This window comes from Diaphorina citri, unplaced genomic scaffold, assembly GCF_000475195.1.
Source record: "Diaphorina citri unplaced genomic scaffold, Diaci psyllid genome assembly version 1.1 scaffold316, whole genome shotgun sequence".
NCBI lineage: Eukaryota > Metazoa > Arthropoda > Insecta > Hemiptera > Psyllidae > Diaphorina > Diaphorina citri.
This window is the reverse complement of record NW_007377751.1, coordinates 190,885-212,106: the sequence shown is the minus strand read 5'-3', so window position 1 is coordinate 212,106 and position 21,222 is coordinate 190,885. Positions and strand designations below refer to the sequence as shown.

Genomic DNA, 21,222 nt, shown 5'->3' with positions numbered 1-21,222 from the left:
AAGCCAGTGTACTGCTTATATTTGACAATAAATAAGGGGTTCCAAAAGTAAGAGGGGAGAAATGGAATTTTCAACTTATTTCCTCTTTTGCTCAGTACCATGATTTTCGGGTATTAAAAATTGAAATATATCTAGTCCAAATTGAATTGGACTACCTCTAGCTAGAGCCAGGAGCCAGTCGATTAAAAATAGTAGGTAGAGGGGGGGGATGCAATACGCCCCAACCATATTTTTAAGAACCCCTGATGCTTATCTCTTTTCGTGCTGACGTTTTTCAAGCAGTGCCAGCTTCTCGGTAGTGTAAATCGCTGCAATCGCAGTTACAGTGGTTCCTAAAATAGGGGTTTGCTGTGCTCCTCGAACTGTTTTTCATTTTACATTTTTACATTTTACCATAAATCTCGAGGGTCAAGTGTGGACTACAAGGTCGTTTCTTATCTTTTGAACTGATAAGATCATTGTTCACTGGCAAAAAATCTGCCCAATTGATATTGATAAGGTATAAAGTGCTCTCAATAGATTACTGCTTGCTATTTTCTATCTCATATTTGCTCCGAGTTCCCTACATTGAAGTCTCTTTTTTAACTTCAAAATTTGGTTTGTGGAATTTTTTGCTAGTAAAAAAAAAATAAAGTAACAAATAGCAAAATAAGTACCTAGCTGTGTATTTTTTGAGCAGTGGTGTTATAGTTTGCAAGGTCATTTCAAAGATACACCACTTGATTAGATATTTTGTTAATTAGCAATAATTGTTTTACCTCTGTAATTTCAGTTCAAACACTGGTGTGAATTGTATTCCAGTTGAGTAGGTAAGTAAAGTGTTTCTGTGTGTATTGTGTTTCAAACACTTCTATGTTTGACTGCAAGAAATCCAATTTGGACTTGGATTTCATTCTTGACTTTAGTTGGTTTTGCAAGGTGATGTACATTTAAGGTTACCCCTGCCCTACCCAACCATCTAGTATGCATGATTGTGTAACTTTATTTTTCTATTGAAATTAGCATTTGTTTTTGATTGATCCTTTGAGGGACAGAATAAAAATTAGGGTATCCCAGGTAAGGAAATATTTACCCTTCTAATTTATGTGACCTAATTATATTTATTCAAAGTAGTAATTGCACATAATTCCAGTGAATGGAACATTAACATGGTTAATCATATACCTACTTAAATTGGTCCAACAGTGTGGTCAAAACACTTGCTTTGTAAACAAGAGGACATGGGATCAATCCAAGATGGAAGTTTTTTTTTAGAACATTGGACAGCATAAATTGTTGACCTTTCTGGGTGGCATATATGGAAGAAAAAAAATTGTAGAAAAAATAATAAAATAAGGGAGAAAAAATGCTGTTCTTATAAAGGTGTTTCTCTCATTTAATGCCGAAACAGCCTAGGCCAGTGGTTACTATCCAAGATATAAATCACTAGGCAGTAAATCCCTCTCGAACAATGATATATAATTATGTTATGTAATAAAAGTAATAAATTATTAACTAAAATAATAGTGCGTAGGTAGGTCCTTACAATAACATGAAAAAAAGAAGGGTTTTCCTAATACACACACTGCAAACTACCTGAGATATCCATACCCTTAGGTAGCAGGAACATGATAATCTTTTTAAAAACAACTGTGTGATTCAATCATTTAAGCAAACTCTTGACTTGGTGTTTGTTATCTTGAGTGGTATTTCAAGTACCTTCCTACTAAATTTTGTCAGATTGAAGGACAAAATTTTATTTGAGGAGCTTTGGGGGTCACAGAGACATATAGAGAAGAAAATTAGGTTGTCTTAGGTTCTAAGGGGAAAAAGGGGTAATAAAAAAGGGAAAAAGGATAGAACAAGAGGAGAGAAAGAAGGGAGTGAGGGGAGAGATGAGAGAAAGAGATTAATAATTGTGGATTTCACCAATGAGATAATTGAAGATTTTGCTAGTGGGAGATTTTTTAATTGGCTGAAAGGGAGTCATTGGATGGATAGTTATAAATTCAAAAGAACTAAAGGTGTTTACAAATGTTTAAAAAACACATTTCACTCACTTAAATCAATAATTATCTATTTAATGGCCCCTTTTTGGTTAATTGAAAAATCTCCCGTTAGTGGAATCTCTGATTAACTTGTTGGTGAAATCCACCATCAATTAATTCTCATGTGATACTTGAAAAAAAAATATATATATATATACAAATGATCAAAATTAAAACATTAGGTACTTGTTGATCATATCTTTACGTCTCCTGACTCGAAAAATTAAACAAGGACCCCTGTTTCATGTCCTTTAATTTTGATCCTATGTCACTACTAGGTAGTGAGTATTGATCAGTGTCACTGTCAAATGATGAATTGATGAAGTACCTAGATGTTGAAACATTCATGTTCTTTTAAGACCCTACTGTCAATAAACCTGGTAATTCGCCTGCCTTGTATGCGCTAGGTCGCGGTTTCGATTCCCGTCCATAGACGGATTTTACCCTAAACAAACAAGGCTAGTTCACGGAACGGCTGGCTTTCTCCTATCCTGTCTTCGATTTTGGGATGATAAGACCTCCGTAACCTCCTTTAAGTTTATGTTGAGGAGTTAAATGCCACTTTCGTACTTCACAAAGGTTATGCGACGTAATATCACAAAAGTGTAACCTTCTAAAAACATTGCTCAACCCTTATATTAGTTGCTGTGACGTCCTCAGTAATTTTGGCCTTTATAGCACGCGAGTGGGAAAAATTCTCGCTACCCTTTACAGCCTTTAAAACACGTGAGTAAGAGGGAAAACTTCTCTCTACCGCATGACGTATTGATGGAACTGATTATACGTTCATAGTCACTCCATAAACACGTGTATTCCATGCTTCCCTCCATAGATAACACCAAGCGAGAGGTTCATAGTACTCAAACAGGGCAAATATTAACGCGTAAACTGTTGACGTAGGCTTGGACTAAAAATTCACGCATGTGGTGCGTAGGTATAACTTAGATTACTTAGAATGTGTATAGTATACAGTTACACATGTGATGGTGCGTATAACAATATATACCATACCTACATAGTAGGATGAGTATAATATTTTTTTCATCATCCCAATGTGAAGGTTAACCAGTCTAAATCAGCTGATAGCTAAACGCGAGGACCTAGAGTTCCGGGTTCCTTGACTAGAATTACATCTATTGACGTTATCTATGTGTGGTGAAGAGAGTTGAAATACGTGGACAGGCTGACAGGCTTTAGATTAGTTTGACACGACTGGTAAATACCTACATAAGTGGGGAAGCCAATGTATACGAGTCTTGTAAAACATTCAAATTTTTGGGTATTTATGTACCTACCAAGTAAAAAAACTACTTTGGTTGTCGTGATATGTAGATAACTGCATACGTCCCTATACACTCGAACCTGGATAAGCAGAAATCCAAGGGACAACCAATATTTTTCCTGCTTATAGAGGTTTTCAGCTTTAAAAAAATAATAATAATAAAAAAAGTATAAATAAAAGAAGGGAACGCGATTTTTTCCCTCAGTTTATCCAGGTTTTCTGTGATTAACCAGGTTCGACGGGGGGGGGGGGGGGGGGGGGGGGGGGGGGGGGTTATACCTACTAACCCCCTGACCCCTCTTTCAAGAGAGTGAGATCAACTGATCCAAAATATTCTAGAAAATTTTAAATAGAATTCACTATACGTCTCTCTGTCTGACCTCTCTCAACTCCAACTTAGAAGCTTGATAGAAAGTTCCACCGTTATGTGATAACTGGATTAAAATAATAAATACATATAAGTAAATAAAATTAAATAAATAGTGATAAGGTAATAATGAGAAGCCTCCCTAGTAGGTAGTATAAGCGTGATGTAATTAATAAAATTATTGCAGGCAGGGATCACTGTCATGTGATACGTAGGTAAGTAATTATAATTTGACTCAGATCCATCTTAAAATCATGTGTACTCGTTTAAAGTTTAAATTTGGATAATGATCATGATTATGCATAAAAATGAGCTCGTGTCTTATTGAAAAGCTATTAGCTTAATTAAATAGAAAGTAAAAATTGCCGGAGAAAAACTTAGACTCTGCCGGGAATTGATTCTGCAACCTAGGGTGATGGTGATGGCCCTCATCCACGGATGTTGTATTTTTTTTTTTTTTTTTTTTTTTTTTTTTTTTTTGAGGTTGTGCGTGTTGTTACCTCTCACCTTTTCCCGTGTTCACTGACGGTTGACGGCTGACGGGGTCGGCGTTTTTCGTCAGTCTCTCAATCAGCCCTGTATGTAGCTACATACCTATCTATAAAATTGTAACGAGTATGAGGTATGAGTAATTCACATACCTAAAACATTACTCCTTGTGTACCCTCCCTAGCCTAGCCTAGACTGTAGAGTTCTAGACTTAGTAATGTCTTACAGTCATTATCTATTTCGTGGTATTCTGTTGATTTAGCATAACACTACGTTAGTCAGTACTATTCAGTACTAGTACCTACTACACTGGTACTGGTACCCAATCTGCTCATAGCTAACACAGCGATGTTTTGCTTAATGAACCGACCTGAACTCAATTGCTCTAACTCATGGCCTTTTTTTTTTCTTCTTCTTTTCTTTCTTAGAGGTTTGATAGAGGGATTATGGGGCAAGGTCTTACGGTCTCGATAGCGAACAGAGAAGAAAGACAGGATAGAAGAAAGGCGGCCGCTCCAAGAAAGAACCTTATCTCTTTGGGATAAAATCCGCCCGGGGCGGTAATCGAACCTAGGGCTTCCAAAGCAGACATGCTAACCTCCTAGCTAACTAGATTGGTTTCCTGTTTTTACTTTCCTTATTAGAGTTATTAGGATAAGGAGAGTAAAATGTTGTACCTCCCTAAACACATAGGTACATGGACTACATATTCAGGTTGATCACTTATTTATTACTAATTTGTGTACGTATCTTTGTTTTCAGATTGATCCACAATGGCCACAAACAGACTAAGGAGAATAGTCATAGGAGGGACGGCATTCGGTGTAGGAGCTTTCGCCACCAAATGGCTCATGTCAGAAGATGGACCTTTGGTAAGTGGGAATAGTTTTTGAAAAATCACTTTTACTAAACTCCGAAAAAGTAACTTTAAAAGGTCAAAAATTCAATTTTTATTTTGCCGTTCTAATGAAAAAGTTCAAAGAGTCGTGACGTCAAAATCTACGAAATACGCTGAAACGCATGCGCACAAACAAGGAGATCTTGAAGGAGTCATGTACCTACGGGAGCGTATGCCGTGACGTCAAAGTTCAAGATTTACCGGTATTTGTTAAATCGATTAATGTCCGGATCTAAAAGTCGTAGAAGAAAAGAAAAATTCCCCAGTTCTTCATTTTTTCTGCTCAAACCTCACCCAAGTAAGCGCAACTGCTCTAAGTATTAAAATTACACTTTTGTTATGTTTTCCCTTGCAATGTAATAACTGGATTGTATGAAAATTCCCCATCTAGGGAGTAAAACCAGTATTCGCAGCAGAGCAAGCTTCTCCCCTGAGGGCCAAACGACCTCTGCCACCCCGGGAGGACCAAATCAAATCCCTGCAGTCTGGTGAGGAGTTCGATGTACTCATTATTGGAGGGGGAGCCACAGGATCTGGCTGTGCCCTAGATGCAGTCACCAGAGGTAAACACACTTTTCTTATTCGTTTTCTACTTTCTATTTCAAATCCGTGAACTAGCGTTTACAAGGCAGGCCCGCCGCTATACACTATTTTCGTTTCCGTGAGAGATAAAATTATGGGGCAGTGCAAAATCTCTTGGAATTTATCATCCACCTTTATCTGAGGGGTCAAGAGGAAGAACGGACTAAGCCACACATCCTCGTTTCGAGATAACTGGAGTTAAAGTCTAGGATTTGCACACGGATGTACAGGGTTAGCCAAACGAGATGTCTAATACCTTCTAAACTACAGCTGATATTGCTATAGTTCCTCTACTAGTGGATAGAGTGCGTTTCAGACTGTGGTATGTGGCTTGGTAAAAGAAAGCTGAAAATCGGATTTTGTGGGTTAGAAATACATAAATAAGTTAATGAATAATTTGAATTAAATTATAATACAAACTTCCCTCTCCCCACTTTCAGGTCTCAAAACCGCTCTGGTCGAGTTAGACGATTTCGCCTCCGGAACTTCCAGTCGCTCCACCAAACTCATCCATGGAGGTGTACGCTACCTGCAGAAAGCCATTATGAATCTGGATATCGAGCAGTATAGGATGGTCAAGGAAGCACTGCACGAACGATCCAGTATGCTGAACAGCGCACCACATCTGACACACCCGTTACCTATCATGCTCCCCGTGTATACGTAAGTGCCAAACGACAGGGTGCGGGAAAAGTTGAGCTTGAGAAGAGGTGACTCTTTACTGGGCTATGAAGATGAATATTTTGATATGAAAAAAAAAAAATGCAGAAACATTGATGCCAATTTCCATGCCTAAGTTTTGTGCCTTACCCGTAAGAAAATTGAAATTTCAAAAAATTGCGTAATAGAAGTATGTCTTTCTGTATGCTTTTATTACGTAATTTCCTGACTTTTAAGGTTAAGGCTTAAATTTTAGAAACTATGCTGATCAGATACTCGTAGATCCCTTTATCAAACGTCTAAAAAAAAAAAAAAAAAAGAAACCAAAACAGAAAGACTGACAAAAAACCAACCAAAAAACCAAACGTCTAAAAAAAAAAAAAAAAAAAAGAGACACAGACAGACAGACTGACAAACAACCAACCAGACAACCAAACAAACAAAGTTCCTTCATTTATGAACAAATGTCGAAAAAAAAAATAGCAATTAAAATTGACGACCGTCTTGCATACCCCTTCCCATACGGGTAATCATTCGACGTGTGAATTTGTTTTGAAACAATCAATTTCATCAAACGATAATGACGCCTGATCAAAGAATGTCATACTGCGGTGGGAACAAGGTAGCGATAAAAATAATCTAACGCGGACAGTGTGTGGATTTTGGCGGCTTGCCCTCGTATCAGAAAATAAAATACAACTGTTAACAACACATACAGAGTGTGGCTAGCGACAATGCACCACTTCCCTACCAGCCATACACAAAAAAAGCCCATTCTGAGGCTTACACTCATATTTAAAAACAAAAATCCGCGGTCTCAGATCAGTCTTAAGCAAAATTTGGTGAATCAGATGTTTGGAATTGATGCTTGAGCACTTGCTGAGAGCCAGCATTTCGTTCATAAATATGGGTGTTAGTTGTAGGGCCAACTGCCGCAAAAGATGGATCAAGCGTATACGAATCTCTCTAAATAAATAAAAACAAATCAACAAACAGTGTAATTGTTGACCCTTTGTAAATTTCATTGAAATTTAATTTCTCGATTGTATGAGACTATTTATTGTGTTTTTTTTTTTTTTTTTTTTTTTTTTTTCAAAGTGAGTTCACAGAACCGCCGTTTTTAATGTCCTTATTGTTTCATTTTCCAGTAAGAAGAGGTGACGTCCTATCGGCTTGGAGTGGAATCCGTCCCCTAGTGTCCGATCCTAACAAGGCAGGAGACACCCAATCTATTGCTAGGAATCATATTGTGCATGTTTCCCCTAGTAACCTGGTCACTATCGCTGGAGGCAAGTGGACTACGTATCGTGCTATGGCATCCGAATCTATTGATGCCTTGATAGAAGGTAAGTTTAACAAAGCAGGAGCTGAGTACCCCAATCTATTGCTAGGAATCATATTGTGCATGTTTCCCCTAGTAACCTGGTCACTATTGCTGGAGGCAAGTGGACTACGTATCGTGCTATGGCATCCGAATCTATTGACGCCTTGATAGAAGGTGAGTTTAATATTGCTAAGTACCCCAATCTATCGCTAGGAACCATATTGTGCATGTTTCCCCTAGTAACCTGGAGGCAAGTTTTATCAAATTTTTTTTATAGAATTGTATTAAATGGGAAACGGCATTCGTAAAAAGAACTTACTTATACATACTTAACGCAATTTAACGCAACATCCGATTCTATTGATGCCTTAATAGAAGGTGATTTTTTTTTTCTGTGAGGTAATGAGGTTTACTAGAGGGATCTGTAACAGTCCCGAAATCAATAAGAAAAGAAGACAGGATAGGAGAAAGCCAGTCGTTCAGAGAACAAACCTCTTCTGTTTAGGATAAAGTTCGCCCTAGGTGGGAATCGATACATAAAAATGAAGGGAGGAAAAAATGGAATAATTTGTGTATGGATTTGTGGACTTGTCTACTAGGATGAGACTGAAAAGTCCCTTGTTTAACTTCCTTAATCGTTTGCATCTCGTTTTCCCAGCTGTTCCCGAGTTGAAGCCTAAGTACCGGGATTGTCAAACAGACGGCCTTCTCATTGAGGGAGCTCACGGGTGGACTCCGACCATGTATATCCGACTGGTGCAAGATTTCGGCCTGGAGTGTGAAACGGCTCAGCATCTGTCCAATTCCTATGGAGACAGAGCGTTTGCCGTGGCCAAGTTAGCCCAGCTGACTGGCAAGAGATGGCCCATTATTGGAAAGAAAATTCACCCCGAGTTCCCCTACATTGATGCTGAGGTAAGTGGTTGGTTTATACTGCCAGAATGAGAATGTCCCTTTACTCCCGCAGTCTAAACAAGGCTGAAGGATACAGAGAGAGGGATGAAAGAGAACTAGAGAGGAAACTTTTCTTTATTATTTTGAAATGGCTTTCTTTGGTGATTGTGACCTACTACCTGCTACCTGGTTTACCCCGTATTTCAAGCTAGAGCCGAAAAAAAAATCAATTTGGCTGGGAATCGATTTCGAGACCCCTACCTTTGAAAAATTTAAATCAATTTTTTATGACTACTTTAAAGCCAACTAAAATATCGAACCCGGACCTCACTATTCCCAGATCCGGTACGGAGTCCGCGAGTATGCCCGCACAGCTATCGACATGGTGGCCAGACGTCTCCGTCTTGCTTTCCTCAATGTACAGGCTGCCCAGGAAGCTCTGCCCATGATTATTGAAATCATGGCTGAGGAACTCAAATGGAGCAAGGAAGAACAAGAGGTAAGACACCCTATACTTACATTTCATGTTAGAATAAAAGAACTATAGGCTGGTCCAATTTCCTCAATGTACAGGCTGCCCAGAAAGCTCTGCCCATGATCATTGAAATCATGGCTGAGGAACTCAAGTGGAGTAAGGAAGAACAAGAGGTAAGACTTCCTAATCTTCTACACATTTCAACCAGAATGTGGCATGTTATACTCCCCCCTTTCGTTCCTCTGTATAGTAGTACCTCCCATCTCCCATGTTGAATTAACTTTGCATTTTCCTTATTTCTCATCCCAAGTTAGCCAGGTATCTCACCTAATTTAGGCCAAACAGTATCTTGATTGAAGACTCAGTAACTTTGTGAAGTTCAATACAAATTGGGAAATGAAATTACTTATCGTGATCCAAGTGAAGAGTATAAGTTATTTCATTTCACAATGCAAAGGTTGCAAACAGTATCTGTATATTATGTACTTCACTAGTGACTATTATAATCTTTTATGCATCTATTAATTTTTCATTTCCACCTTTATCGAAGTTCGAACTGTAGACAGAATCTAGTATGAACTTTTACTGATCAACTTTGGAACTAAGCCCACACACACGGTGAATCAATCATGGGTATGACACATCCTAGGAATATATCACACTATAGCTCAAAACCCAGTGTGTATGGACAAATCAAATTGTCAGAAGCCATGAAGTTCGAAATCCGTTCGACCCCTATTATTATATTAAGGCGGTCTCTTCCTGATCCCTGATGTACCGCGTCCATTTTAGTTTAGGACTATTGCACTGCCTTTCGACCCCTAATAAATTTATGTTAATGATAATCATATTGCCATCGTAGCCAAGGGGGGAGTCAAAAAAGGGGTTGCATCCAAAACCAAAAGTCAGCCCAAAGCAATCACCCCAGGGTGTTTACTTAGCTTCCATATAGAGGCCGCCACTGTCTGATAACAGTGATAACACAAGGTTGTGTAAAGCAAATTGACTGCAGTAACCCATTCTGTGTATGAATGATCAATGATCAATTTGATGAACCATGATTAGTCCACATAATTATGTATGTATGTAGGTAGGTAGGAGGTAATGTAGGTACGTCTGATAATTTGATCCATGTGGTAGGTTCATTACAGAAAGGTAGGGCCGTATTTGGGGGGGTCAAGGGGGCCCGGGCTTTAGCTTTATTTTTCTTCTATACTGAAGGCCAGACTCCGAAAATTTGGATCCTGTTTTCCCTCTCGGGTTTGATTCCCACACGGGCAGACTTTATCCTTAACAGATAGGGTTTTTCCCGGAACGGCTGGCTTTCTCCTATCCTGTCTTCCTTCTCTCTTCGGAACGATAAGATCTTAGCAGTTATAGTTCCATCCGTAACAGAACGGCTGGCTTTCTCCTATCCCGTCCTCCTTCTGTCTTCCATTTCGGGACGATAAGACCGATATTACAGTTCCCTCTATCAAACCTTTTGTTGTTGTCCTCTCCTTCCTCACATCATCCCGGTAATACAGTTGGTAGATCCAGGAATTCAGTGGCTATTAGATGTTGCCAGAGATCAATGACCGTGAGTGTCATAGGTCTTCCTGGAATATTGAATAAGTGAGGTGTGTCATGGGGACTTTGGCTACAGTGTTCAAATCTTTTGTTTCCAGATGGTGGCAGATACCCTACTACTGGGTCGGAATCAAAGCGTACGATTTCGTAGCGGGATCCAAAACAGTCAAGAGTTCCTACTATCTGTCCAAGAAGAACGCTCTCGAGTTGTTCCCCATGATTCGAGGTGATAAGCTGTGTGGAGCTATTGTATATTATGACGGTAAGTAAAGCTGTGGTGTAGGTAGAGGTTAACACGGCGGGCTTCGGATCTGGAGGTTGTTGGTTCGAGTCAAATTCAAGTTGTAGAAAAAATAAAGAGTGAAAAATTAGGTACTAAACGGGGAACAACATTTGTGACAAGCATTATAATTTAATAACTAAACACAATTAAGATGTCTTCCTCCTTCTTTGTGACGGTAAATAATCTCGTCTGGTCTGGTCTGGTCTGGATAACTATAGAACGCGGGTTTAAATTCAAGGTCAACTTATGATTAATTACAATAAAAAAGACCATGTAAATATCTAATTACAGGTTTTCTTTCTTTTATAATTTTTAAGGTAAAAATCTTCGGGTTAAAACTTAAAATTCTTGCTGGCTTTCTCCTATCCTGTCTTTCTTCTCTCTTCGATTTCAGGACGACAATACCTTAGCAGTTACAGTTCCCTCTGTCAAACCTCTTCAAAAAAATGTATATATCCAGTTACAACAGTTTATAGGGTTTCTTTCTTTTTTGACTGTTTATAGTAAAATTCTTCGCGTTAAAACTTAGAATTCACTTCGTTCAATCCGCAGGTCAACAGGACGATGCGCGCATGTGTTTGGCCATCGCGCTAACAGCGACACGACACGGCGCGACGGTAGCCAATCACGTACGCGTGACCAACCTCATCAAAGACGACAAGGGTAAGGTGCGCGGTGCTCATCTGCGTGACGAACTGACAGGCAAGGAATGGGACCTGAAGGCGAAGAGTGTCATCAATGCAACTGGGCCGTTCACGGATTCGATTAGACGTATGGACGACGGACAGGTGCAGAAGATTTGTGTGCCCAGCTCCGGAGTGCATATTGTGTTGCCTGGATATTACAGGTAAGGAAAAAACCTTTTCGGCAAAGGGGTCCATTGCTTTTTAACTAAATCCCCTTTTTTTGTACCATATATATGAGACTTTCCCTTCAACTGCTATGAAGAACCCAAGGTAACAAGAGACCTCAACTTCTAAGAACATTTTGTAGTCAGAGGCTTCCACTGCTAAAAACCTTATGTAGCCAGCGCAGTGGTTAGTAGCATGTTGAAGTCACAGGTTCCCTATGTACATAGTATGTACTCTAGTTCATAGAGGAGCCTAGCTTACAATAATTAGGGTAAACGATTTTCCCCCAGGAGTGTTAGGTATGGTGGGAGAAGTGTGATGCCAAATTTGAGACCTCGAGGGTGATACTTTTACCCTAAGAGTCTCAGGACCTCTCGGAGTGGCTAGAGTTAAAATCAGATTACAAATAATAATGACACCTTGGAGTATCTTGGAGGGTTCAGGAGCAGCAGCAAAAATAATGATTAATTAAAAGACCTAACCAAAGAACTATTATTTTGTTGATTCCAGCCCTGATCAGATGGGTCTCCTAGATCCTTCGACATCGGATGGTCGCGTCATTTTCTTCCTCCCCTGGCTCAAGCACACTATCGCCGGAACAACAGACCTGCCCTGTGATGTCACTCATCATCCTAAACCCACAGAGGATGAGATCATGTTTATCCTGCAAGAGGTGAAGAACTATTTGAACCCAGACGTTGAAGGTAAGGGATTCTAGGAGAAGGGACAAGATAGAAACACACTATCATCACGTGAGCTCAAGTAGTTTGGCTGTCCTGAAGGGAATTACCTACAATATTATAGGGAAACTTTGAACTAAATCTTTCTGACTCCCCATGAGCTGGCGTGACGTCATGATAGTGTGTTTCTATGTTTAAAGGAATACAATGATGTGCACAAAATTAGAGACAGATTGACTGTAGATAAGATTTTTTCAATATTGCCAATTTTGCCACTTAGAATTCAGCCAACTAGAAAACCAAAGAGCATATATTGAAGATACACAAGGGGCTGTATATATTTAGGACAACAACATGAACTTACCACAAGACGTTTAAAAATATTTTCAAGACATGGCCGAAAAGGCTTTCAAGAGTAAAGGGTTGGAAATTTGGAAATGTATATGGTAAAAAAAAAAAAAAAAAAAAAAAAAAAAAAAAAAAAAAAAAAAAAAACTTTTTTGCTGAGGTCTTATCCCCGCGAAATCGAAGAGAGAAAGAAGACACGAACATTCTGGATACAATCCGCCCCGGGCGGAAATCCATCCCGCGACCTAGCGCTTACAACGCAGACGCGCTACCAACCAAGCTAATTAGGCTGGCAAGTACCTCATATTTTTGTGCGTGCTCACGTCACGTGATAATAGTGTGGCTGTCCTGAACGAGATTACCTACAATATTATGGGAAAACTTTGAATTACATCTTTCTGACTCCCCATGAGTTCACATGATGTGATGGCAATGTGTTTCTATCCACCTTAACTAGGCTGGCTTCCTCAATCAAAATGACGAAAAAAAAAAAAAAAACATTTTTCAACCAAATAATATCCTTCTTTTCACAGAAACAACTCAAAGAAGCGTCCGACTTTCTGGCGAACGAGATGGGACAAATGGTGAACCGTGCCTCTCGAGACAAGATCCCAATCAATCTGACCAAGGAAGAAATCAACCAGTATATCAAGCGATTCCAGATCATGGACAAGGAACGAAAGGGATATGTGTCCATCAACGACATTCGTCGTGGACTGAAGGTAATGTTTTATATTGGCGGTGGACTTCGGATGTGGAGTCCAAGTTATCGAGTATTACGTGGGGGACATTTGATACAAATACTGCCGTTCCGAGAACGAACAACGATCCGGTCAGGATAAAATCCGTCCCTGGATCGAACCCGCTTACAAGGCAGACGCGCTGCCCTTCAAGCTAACTAGGCTGGCTACAAATCCTTTAGTAGGGTGGTCTATGAAAGGGTCATGAAGTTTGGAAAATGTGGACCTGAGAAAACAAAGGCGAACGGAATAGTGCTCGTTGTGTTTTCTAATAGAAAAAACTCTGCAATCTTCTTCTTTTTCCTATCTAAATAGGGTCGGCGCGGCGTAATCCAGCTGTAAAGAACCCCGCCAAAACAAAAACCATGTCAGTAGCAAAAACGCTGCAATATAGGAGAGATTTTGTTTATTATTTTTAAAGCGAGACTGTTGGGCCGCAGCAATTTTTTTTTTTTTTTTTTTTTTTAAGAATGTCTTACCTACAACCCGACCCGAAACTTAAAAAAAAAAACTTGATATGTTAAAAAAGGAAAATAATTCTGTCCTATTCTTGGGAGTACAGAAGAGGGGGAAAACCTAGATAGGGCCCAGTACTAACCGTATGTTCTACCTACAGAACGTTTTCAAGAACGTCGAACCCTCTCATCTGGACGAATTCATTGAAGAGCTCCATCATCACGTACAACAACAGGACAACATTAACCTCTCGGATTTCATCCAGGTAACTATATACTCCCTCGATCCTCATTTTATAACACTTCCCTCTATGTTGCAGAACTTCGGGGAGACCATCTCAGGGGAAGAGCTGCATGAAATTCTCAGAGAAATTGACTCCAATATGAACGGACAAGTAGAACTTGACGAGTACCTACAGGTATTGAGCGATATCGATAAGTCATTATCGATTGTTGATTATCGATATTTGGCAATGTCGATTATTGTGTGGTTGTTGATAGATGGCATGATTGAACGTTGTGTTGACATTTTTATCGATTGTTTAGTTGGCAAAATCGATCGTTATGTCCCATTATCGATAGTTGTGTGGTCATAATCGATTGTGTTGGCAATATCGATACTTGTTTCAGCAGTATCGATAGTTTTGACTACTAATATGAATATCGATTTTGTGTGAGCATTATCGATAGTTATGTGGGCATAATCGATACTTGTATTGGCAGTATCAATATTTGCTCCAGCATATATAATCGATAGTTTTGCCTAATATCGATTTTGTGTCAGCATTATCGATAGTTTTGACCACTAATATCGATTTTGTGTCAACATTATCGATAATTCTGTGTTTGAATCGATTTGCCACTTGTAGCTTACTGAAACTAAAGCTTTCCCCTCCCCTTTTCCCGAGTGGAGATCACAGTGCATGGCTTTTTGCCTTTAGTTTTTTGTTTTGCCCTATTTTAGTTTGCTCTTTGCCCCTTTGGCCAGTTATGCTCTAAGTCACACAGAATTATACTTAGATTATAGCTAAACCGTTTGGTTGAACACAATTTCAACTCTTTGGTTTAAACAATCTGATTAGAAAAACCAAGTAGACTTACGATTTGACTTTTTTTTTTTTTTTTTTTTTTTTTAAGAGGTTTGACAGAGGGAACTGTAACTGCTATGGTCTTATTGTCCCGAAATCGAAGAGAGAAGGAAGACAGGATAGGAGAAAGCCAGCCGTTCCGAGAACGAACATTATCCCATCAGGATAAAATCCGCCCCGGGCGGGAATCGAACCCGCGGCCTAGCGCTTACAAGGCAGACGCACTACCAACTAAGCTAACTAGGCTGGCACGATTTGACTTAGTTTGTACATATTATTTTGCAACCTTTGAAGTTATCAGTTTCACACTTTATCTGCTGAGTTGAACAGATTTTTGTTTGTAGTTTCATTATTTCGTACTATACTTATTTTAGAAATTTTAATTCGAAGTCAAAGATAACACATATCTAGTAATGCACCAATTAACATTTGGCATGACTTATTAACTTACTTATTGTGTCGATTATTATATTAATTTATCATCTAGGTATATACCTTGAATGATATTTTACTACTATACTTAATTTTACTTTTTTACGGTTTGAGAATGTGCGATGAAAACTTAACATCCTTTCCGAAAGACCATAACTTCTAATAAATCAGTGAATGTCAATTTTCCTTGAGAGAAATCCGTCCCGAAGGACCATATTAGTACTCTATCCATTACCTTATCAATTCTATGTCCTAGTATTTCCGATTTCCCCTAAGAGTAATCCACTGGACCAGACATCCCCCTCAACTCCAACATCTCTTCTCTCCTTCCAGATGATGTCTGCCATCAAGTCAGGTCACGTGGCCTACTCCAGGTTTGCCAAGATGGCGGAAATGGAGGAGGAAAAACACGAGAAGGAAATCCTCAAGAAACAAATCTCCGTCGAGCGAAGTGGAGGCGGTTTGTAAGCAGTGTGCGATTCCCTGTGAAATTTCTCCACTCACTTCCTCTCAGGAGCTAAGCACTGTTCACCTATACTTCCCACGTTTGGACAATTTCAATCCTTCAGGCCGCCGCACCTCGAATAATTTTGAACAATGTAAATTATCGACGACTTATTGACAAAATCCTTTTCAGACTTGTTCACCCTATTTTTATCATGTTACTGTTACGTTTATTTATTTTAACAACTTCGTTACTTTTTTTACACGTTTTTATCGTTTAATTTTTTTTCTTATTTATTTTGTTCACTGGGTTAGTTTTTAAAACGCATATTTCTGTTGACGCGTAAATTATTTGTTTTCTGAAACTGGAACTAGTCACTTCGGTTACTAAACGAGGATTCTCTGTGATATTCGAATCGAACAAGATCCGGCCCGAAGGACCATTATTTCGATGGTCTTCTTAGGTTTAACCTACGACGAAATCGAATATGTATTCACGTACTTACGACGCATTATTTTTTTATGTATACCGACAAACGTTTAATTATGTTCGAAATTTTCGAGTTTAACTCTTGATTTTTAGTTCGAATTACGAAAAGGTGGTCTTTTTTTGCAAGGTGGGAATGTTTTGATTTATGTATTGTTACATTTTATACGTTAAGTTTGTATGTTGAACTGATGAAATGTTTCTTTATACTTCTTTGTAAATACGTTTTCTTTGTGTTGTTACCCTACTTTTAGATTTTTCCTCTTCTCCTGCCACGAGTCTTTATCTCCTTTCTCTCTCTTTCTTCTTTCGCTCCTCGGTTTAAACCCATTGTTATTTTTTGAGCAATAAGCTCTTCCTTATTGTGATTTTATCAACTTTGTTAACTTTTTTGTTTAGTTAAGTAATTTTCGTTTGTTTAATATTTTTCCCCGAAGTTTTGAACTTTCTCCTAGGAAAATAGAATTACATTTCTTTTTGTAAAACAAAAATAGGTACTTTTTAAATGTTTTATAAAAACTATTTTTAGGGTATATTTATTTTTCTTTTACTAGAAGAAGGAAGTTTTATTTATTTGATGGTTTAAAACCGAATCTACTTTAATATTTTATTTCTACGTAAAATATAAAAATGGGGACCATTCAGTTTCCCCTCTCACATAATTTAGAAAATTGTAAATTTTTTGATGGTTGTTTCTTTTTTCAACATTTAACATTATTCTGAATCGGATTTTTTTTTTATTATTATTCTTACTATAGAACGCGATTTTTCTCCTTTGTCTCTTTTGATTTCTTTGGTGGTTTTATTTCTTCAAACAAAGCTCAAACTTTACAGATCCGTCTGAATTATTTTCTACAAAACAGATTTCAAACACGTAATAATTTCATATCCTTTTTTTTTATCCTATTTACTTAGATATGCCCTAAAATTTCACTTATTATTTGATCAACGTATTCAATATGCCATATTTTTAATTTTTAATATTCTTAAAAAATAGCCCCTGTCTCTACCACGTTTAAATTGTCAAAATTAGAATTAAAGGATAATTGAATAGTTGGGATTTTGATTAAGTTCAGTCACGTAAAAAAATCGTGTATAAAGCCTTGCGAATATTCTGACTAGACTTGAATAAAATCCTTGATTTAAAAGCTTGATTCAACGAAAACTTATTCGATTTGAGTTTTCAGAGGACGAAAAATTTCATTGATTTCCGTTTTAAGAAAACCCTCTTTGGATCCGTTTTTGTTGTGCGCTTTTACGCAGTTAGGATAGCGCATTAGCGCATTTGGTTCAAACTTTGGAAATTTTTCCTTTTTTAAAAAATATTCAACTACTTATTCTAGTTTCTGTATTGAAAACTTTTCGAAATAAAAAAACAGACCAAGAACTTTATCTCCCAATCCCATATTGGTATTTTAATTGCACAATTTTTCCTCAAGTTTGTTTATTTCACTAATCAATTAACTCTTGAACGGCTAATCTGATTTTGATAATAAAAATTGGCAAAACATGCTCAACACATAAAGGAAAAAAAATATTCGATTTCGGGCCCGATTGAGCCTTGGAGACCCCATAGAATTTTCTACATATCGAGAGACAAAACAAAAATGAATTAAATACAGGAACAATGATGATTTAATAATATATATCTTATACTACTTAACTTAGAAAAATACTTAGCACCTTACAAAATAATGAGAATAATAGTAACAGCAATTCACGAAAATTTACTGGAAAAAATGGTTCCTAAAAAACGCGAGTGCAGAAGACTACCAGTTAGAAATTTGCCTCCCAGTCAACTATCAAAATCACTTTCATCCAGACCATCAAGTATATTGCTTGTTTTGAACATTTCTGTGTGAGTGTCTTCTTTTATTCTATTTGCTGTATTTTGTGTATTCTCTGAAGAGGAAAACAAGTCTAAAGAGTTGTTAAGGTCATTATTCGAATTTTCAGCTTCCATTGCTTGTAGGGTTACTGCTGGAGTATTTTTGGATGGTGTCTTTTCAACAGTTCTAACATTTGTTTGATCATTATTTCCATCATGGACAATGTTCGTATTTGATGATTTCAAGATATGTTTCGACTCTAGATCTCTGACTTTATCCTCATTGAGTTTACCATCACATAGGTTGCTTTCACTTTTTTGATTGCTTGGAGATTTGTCACTGGCATTATCTTTGCTGGTTCTCTCGAACGAAAACATTTTCAACTTGGACAGTGTTCTATTGCTCACTGCCGTGGTATTGTCTTTTGGTTTCAAAGGCGTTTTGAATATGTCTCCGCTTTCTTTGCTATCCATGTTTTTATCAGTAGATCGAGTTAGGTTGGCTGCAATGTTTTTACTTTTCCCAGCTTTGAGTTTACTCTCTGTTTTTGATTCGTCTATCGACGGGGGACTTTCATGGGAAGTTCTAACAGTACAAGTTTTTGAACTGATATTATCAAACATGTTACTCACTGGTTTTCGCTTTTCGTTTGCTATTTTTAGCAAATTTGTTGCGATGTTGATGTTGCTTTGTTTAGTTGCTTTGTCACCGTTGGAAAAGTATGAACTTCTCTGCGAACTTTCAAGAGGTTTAGTTCCGTCTTCACTTGGAGTGATTTCATTATTTTCTATACTTCCGTGATCATTCTGACTAGTGTTCCTTTTCTCGTCAGCTACAAACATCTTTTTATCACTCGCTTTATTTTCAAATATCCTTTTCAAATTGGCAATTTTTTGTTTTAAACTATCACCCGTGTTACTCTCTTTGACACCTTTATTTCGTATAATGTCATTTTCACCAAATTCACTAACTACTTCATTTTCATTCCTTACATTTATCTTAGAGCTATCATTTACATTGGTCACTTTATTACTGATACTTTGTGATTGTTTGCTGACTATCCCACTTAGAAATTCGTCTTCAAAGTCATCCATATCATCTGTATTGTTTAAGAAATCCATCGAGCTTTTTTGACTAGCACACCCAGCACTGTTTTCAGAATGGATGCTATCTGTAATATCTTCCCTTGTTTCTACGACAGCTTGGACTTCCATTTTGTTACCTTGGATTACCTTACTGTTTCTACCAGATAGGATTTTGTCTAATATACTTTCTTCATCAGAATCATCGGGATGGGTTTGTGTGTTTTTGATCCTTTGGGATGAATTCTGACTTTGGTGTGTCTCTATTAGCTTGACTAGTTGATTGAGAGAGTCCGTGTTTTCACTTGGCCTCGCTTTATTTCCATTTTCGTTGATGTCTTCTTCGTCCTCGCTTTCAATCATGGCAACTTTCCTTCTCTTCTTCCTATTCATTTCGATGTGTTCATCATCATTGTTATCTATTTGGTTTAATTCTTCTATCTCATTATCTATTGCTTCTTGTCGACTTTTCTTGGCATAGGTATCTAAATCATCGTCTGATGCTTCATCTATCAGATCATCTTCAATGTCGCTGTCTATCGTTCCTGGATTTTTCCTTTTCGCATTCCTATTTGTGTTTCTATCTGTTAGTTTCCTTATTCCATCTAGTTTCGTTTTCCCCTTACCTCTCACTTTCGCCGCTCGATGTTTGTTCATGGCCTCGTAGATCTGTTTGTCTTTGGTTTTGCGAATATCGACCAGGACCTGGTTGATTTCCTGCGATATCCCGGCTGTCTGTTGGGTCGAATTTCGCTCGAATCGACCCGTGGTTGTGGCGCGATGTTGGGCCTTCTGAATTTTGTGCTCGTTCAGACGAGCTAGTTCGCTGTTTAGAATGTCGTCCAGTTGAAGAGACTTGAGAACGGAACTCACTGAAAACACGAGAAACGATTCATTATATTGAGATCAAAACTCCGAAAAAGTTACTTTAAAAGGTCGAAAATTCAATTTTTATTTGCAGTTCTAATGAAAAAGTTCAGAGATGTGACGCCAGAGTTTAAGAAATGCGCACAAACACATTAATGTGTTGTCTGCAAGGGAGCTTTGCTTGGGGCAGTTGATGTGACGTTATTGCGTACAGAAGCGTATGTCGTGAGTGATTTACTGGTATTTTTTTAACGTTTTCTCGGGATGTAGATGTCGTAGAAGAAAAAGAAAAATTCCCTAGTTCCTCATTTTTTCTGCTCTTTGACTTTGAAAGCTTACCCGTCAGCGCAACTGGTCTATTGGTCTTTTCTTACCTTGTTTAACATATTCGTCATCAGGACAAGATGGAAAGCAGGTATGTAGAATATCCTTATCTCCTATGATGGAAGGTCCTAGCATACAGGATTCTATGAGACATATGGCTTGAATAGCGTCTTGTACCAGTACTTCAGATCGGAACATGAGTCGAGCATGGGCCTGCGATAATCTGAGAAAAATATCAGTTTACGGGGTTAAACCTCACTCTAAAAATAATAAAGCACAGTGGTCAAGACGCTCGCCTGGTAAACAGGAGGGCGTGGGTTACAGTGGTTAAAAACCTTAGCCATTATACAGTGGTTAAAAACCTTAGCCATTATACAGTGGTTAAAAACCTTAGCGATTATACAGTGACATGAGGGTGCAGCAGTCTTACACACACTGGAATTTCGTCAGAAAAGACCCCCATTTCAATGTAATATGCAGTGACATGAAAACCCTCTTTAAAATATAATAATAAACATGAACTTACCGTGGCCATTGCCGATTTTCTTCAGGCCCATAATAATGGCCAACGTCAGCGATACAATGGCCGTCATGAGAGCTTTACCGGCCATCATGGCTATCATGCCCATCTTGATTGGAATCATTGTACCGGCCAACAGCAGGGTGGTGAGGAGCATCATGTGGCCGTACTTGTCCTTCTTACCACGGCCTGCGTCCGAGGCTGAAAACAAAATGGAGGGAGGCC

At 38.2% G+C, this 21,222-nt stretch overlaps 2 protein-coding genes across 2 annotated transcripts; one reads left to right on the top strand and one right to left on the bottom strand.

Annotated features, from left to right (window-relative positions):
* The first annotated feature begins 606 nt into the window (after positions 1-606).
* On the top strand, positions 607-16,763 carry LOC103507480 (glycerol-3-phosphate dehydrogenase, mitochondrial). Its single transcript, XM_026822325.1, has 10 exons — positions 607-809; positions 4,928-5,037; positions 5,455-5,626; positions 6,086-6,308; positions 10,666-10,829; positions 11,403-11,697; positions 12,212-12,410; positions 13,263-13,451; positions 14,245-14,343; positions 15,778-16,763. Exons 2-10 carry the CDS (start codon positions 4,939-4,941, stop codon positions 15,910-15,912), a joined length of 1,575 nt encoding a protein of 524 aa, XP_026678126.1. The 5' UTR covers positions 607-809; positions 4,928-4,938; the 3' UTR covers positions 15,913-16,763.
* Positions 16,503-20,789, bottom strand: LOC103507472 (putative uncharacterized protein DDB_G0289263). The gene is made up of 2 exons (XM_008471943.3): positions 20,528-20,789; positions 16,503-20,158 (listed from the first exon to the last, which is right to left on the bottom strand). The coding sequence occupies exons 1-2, from the start codon at positions 20,673-20,675 to the stop codon at positions 18,171-18,173; spliced, it is 2,136 nt and encodes a 711-aa protein (XP_008470165.1). The 5' UTR covers positions 20,676-20,789; the 3' UTR covers positions 16,503-18,170.
* Positions 20,790-21,222: the final 433 nt, after the last annotated feature.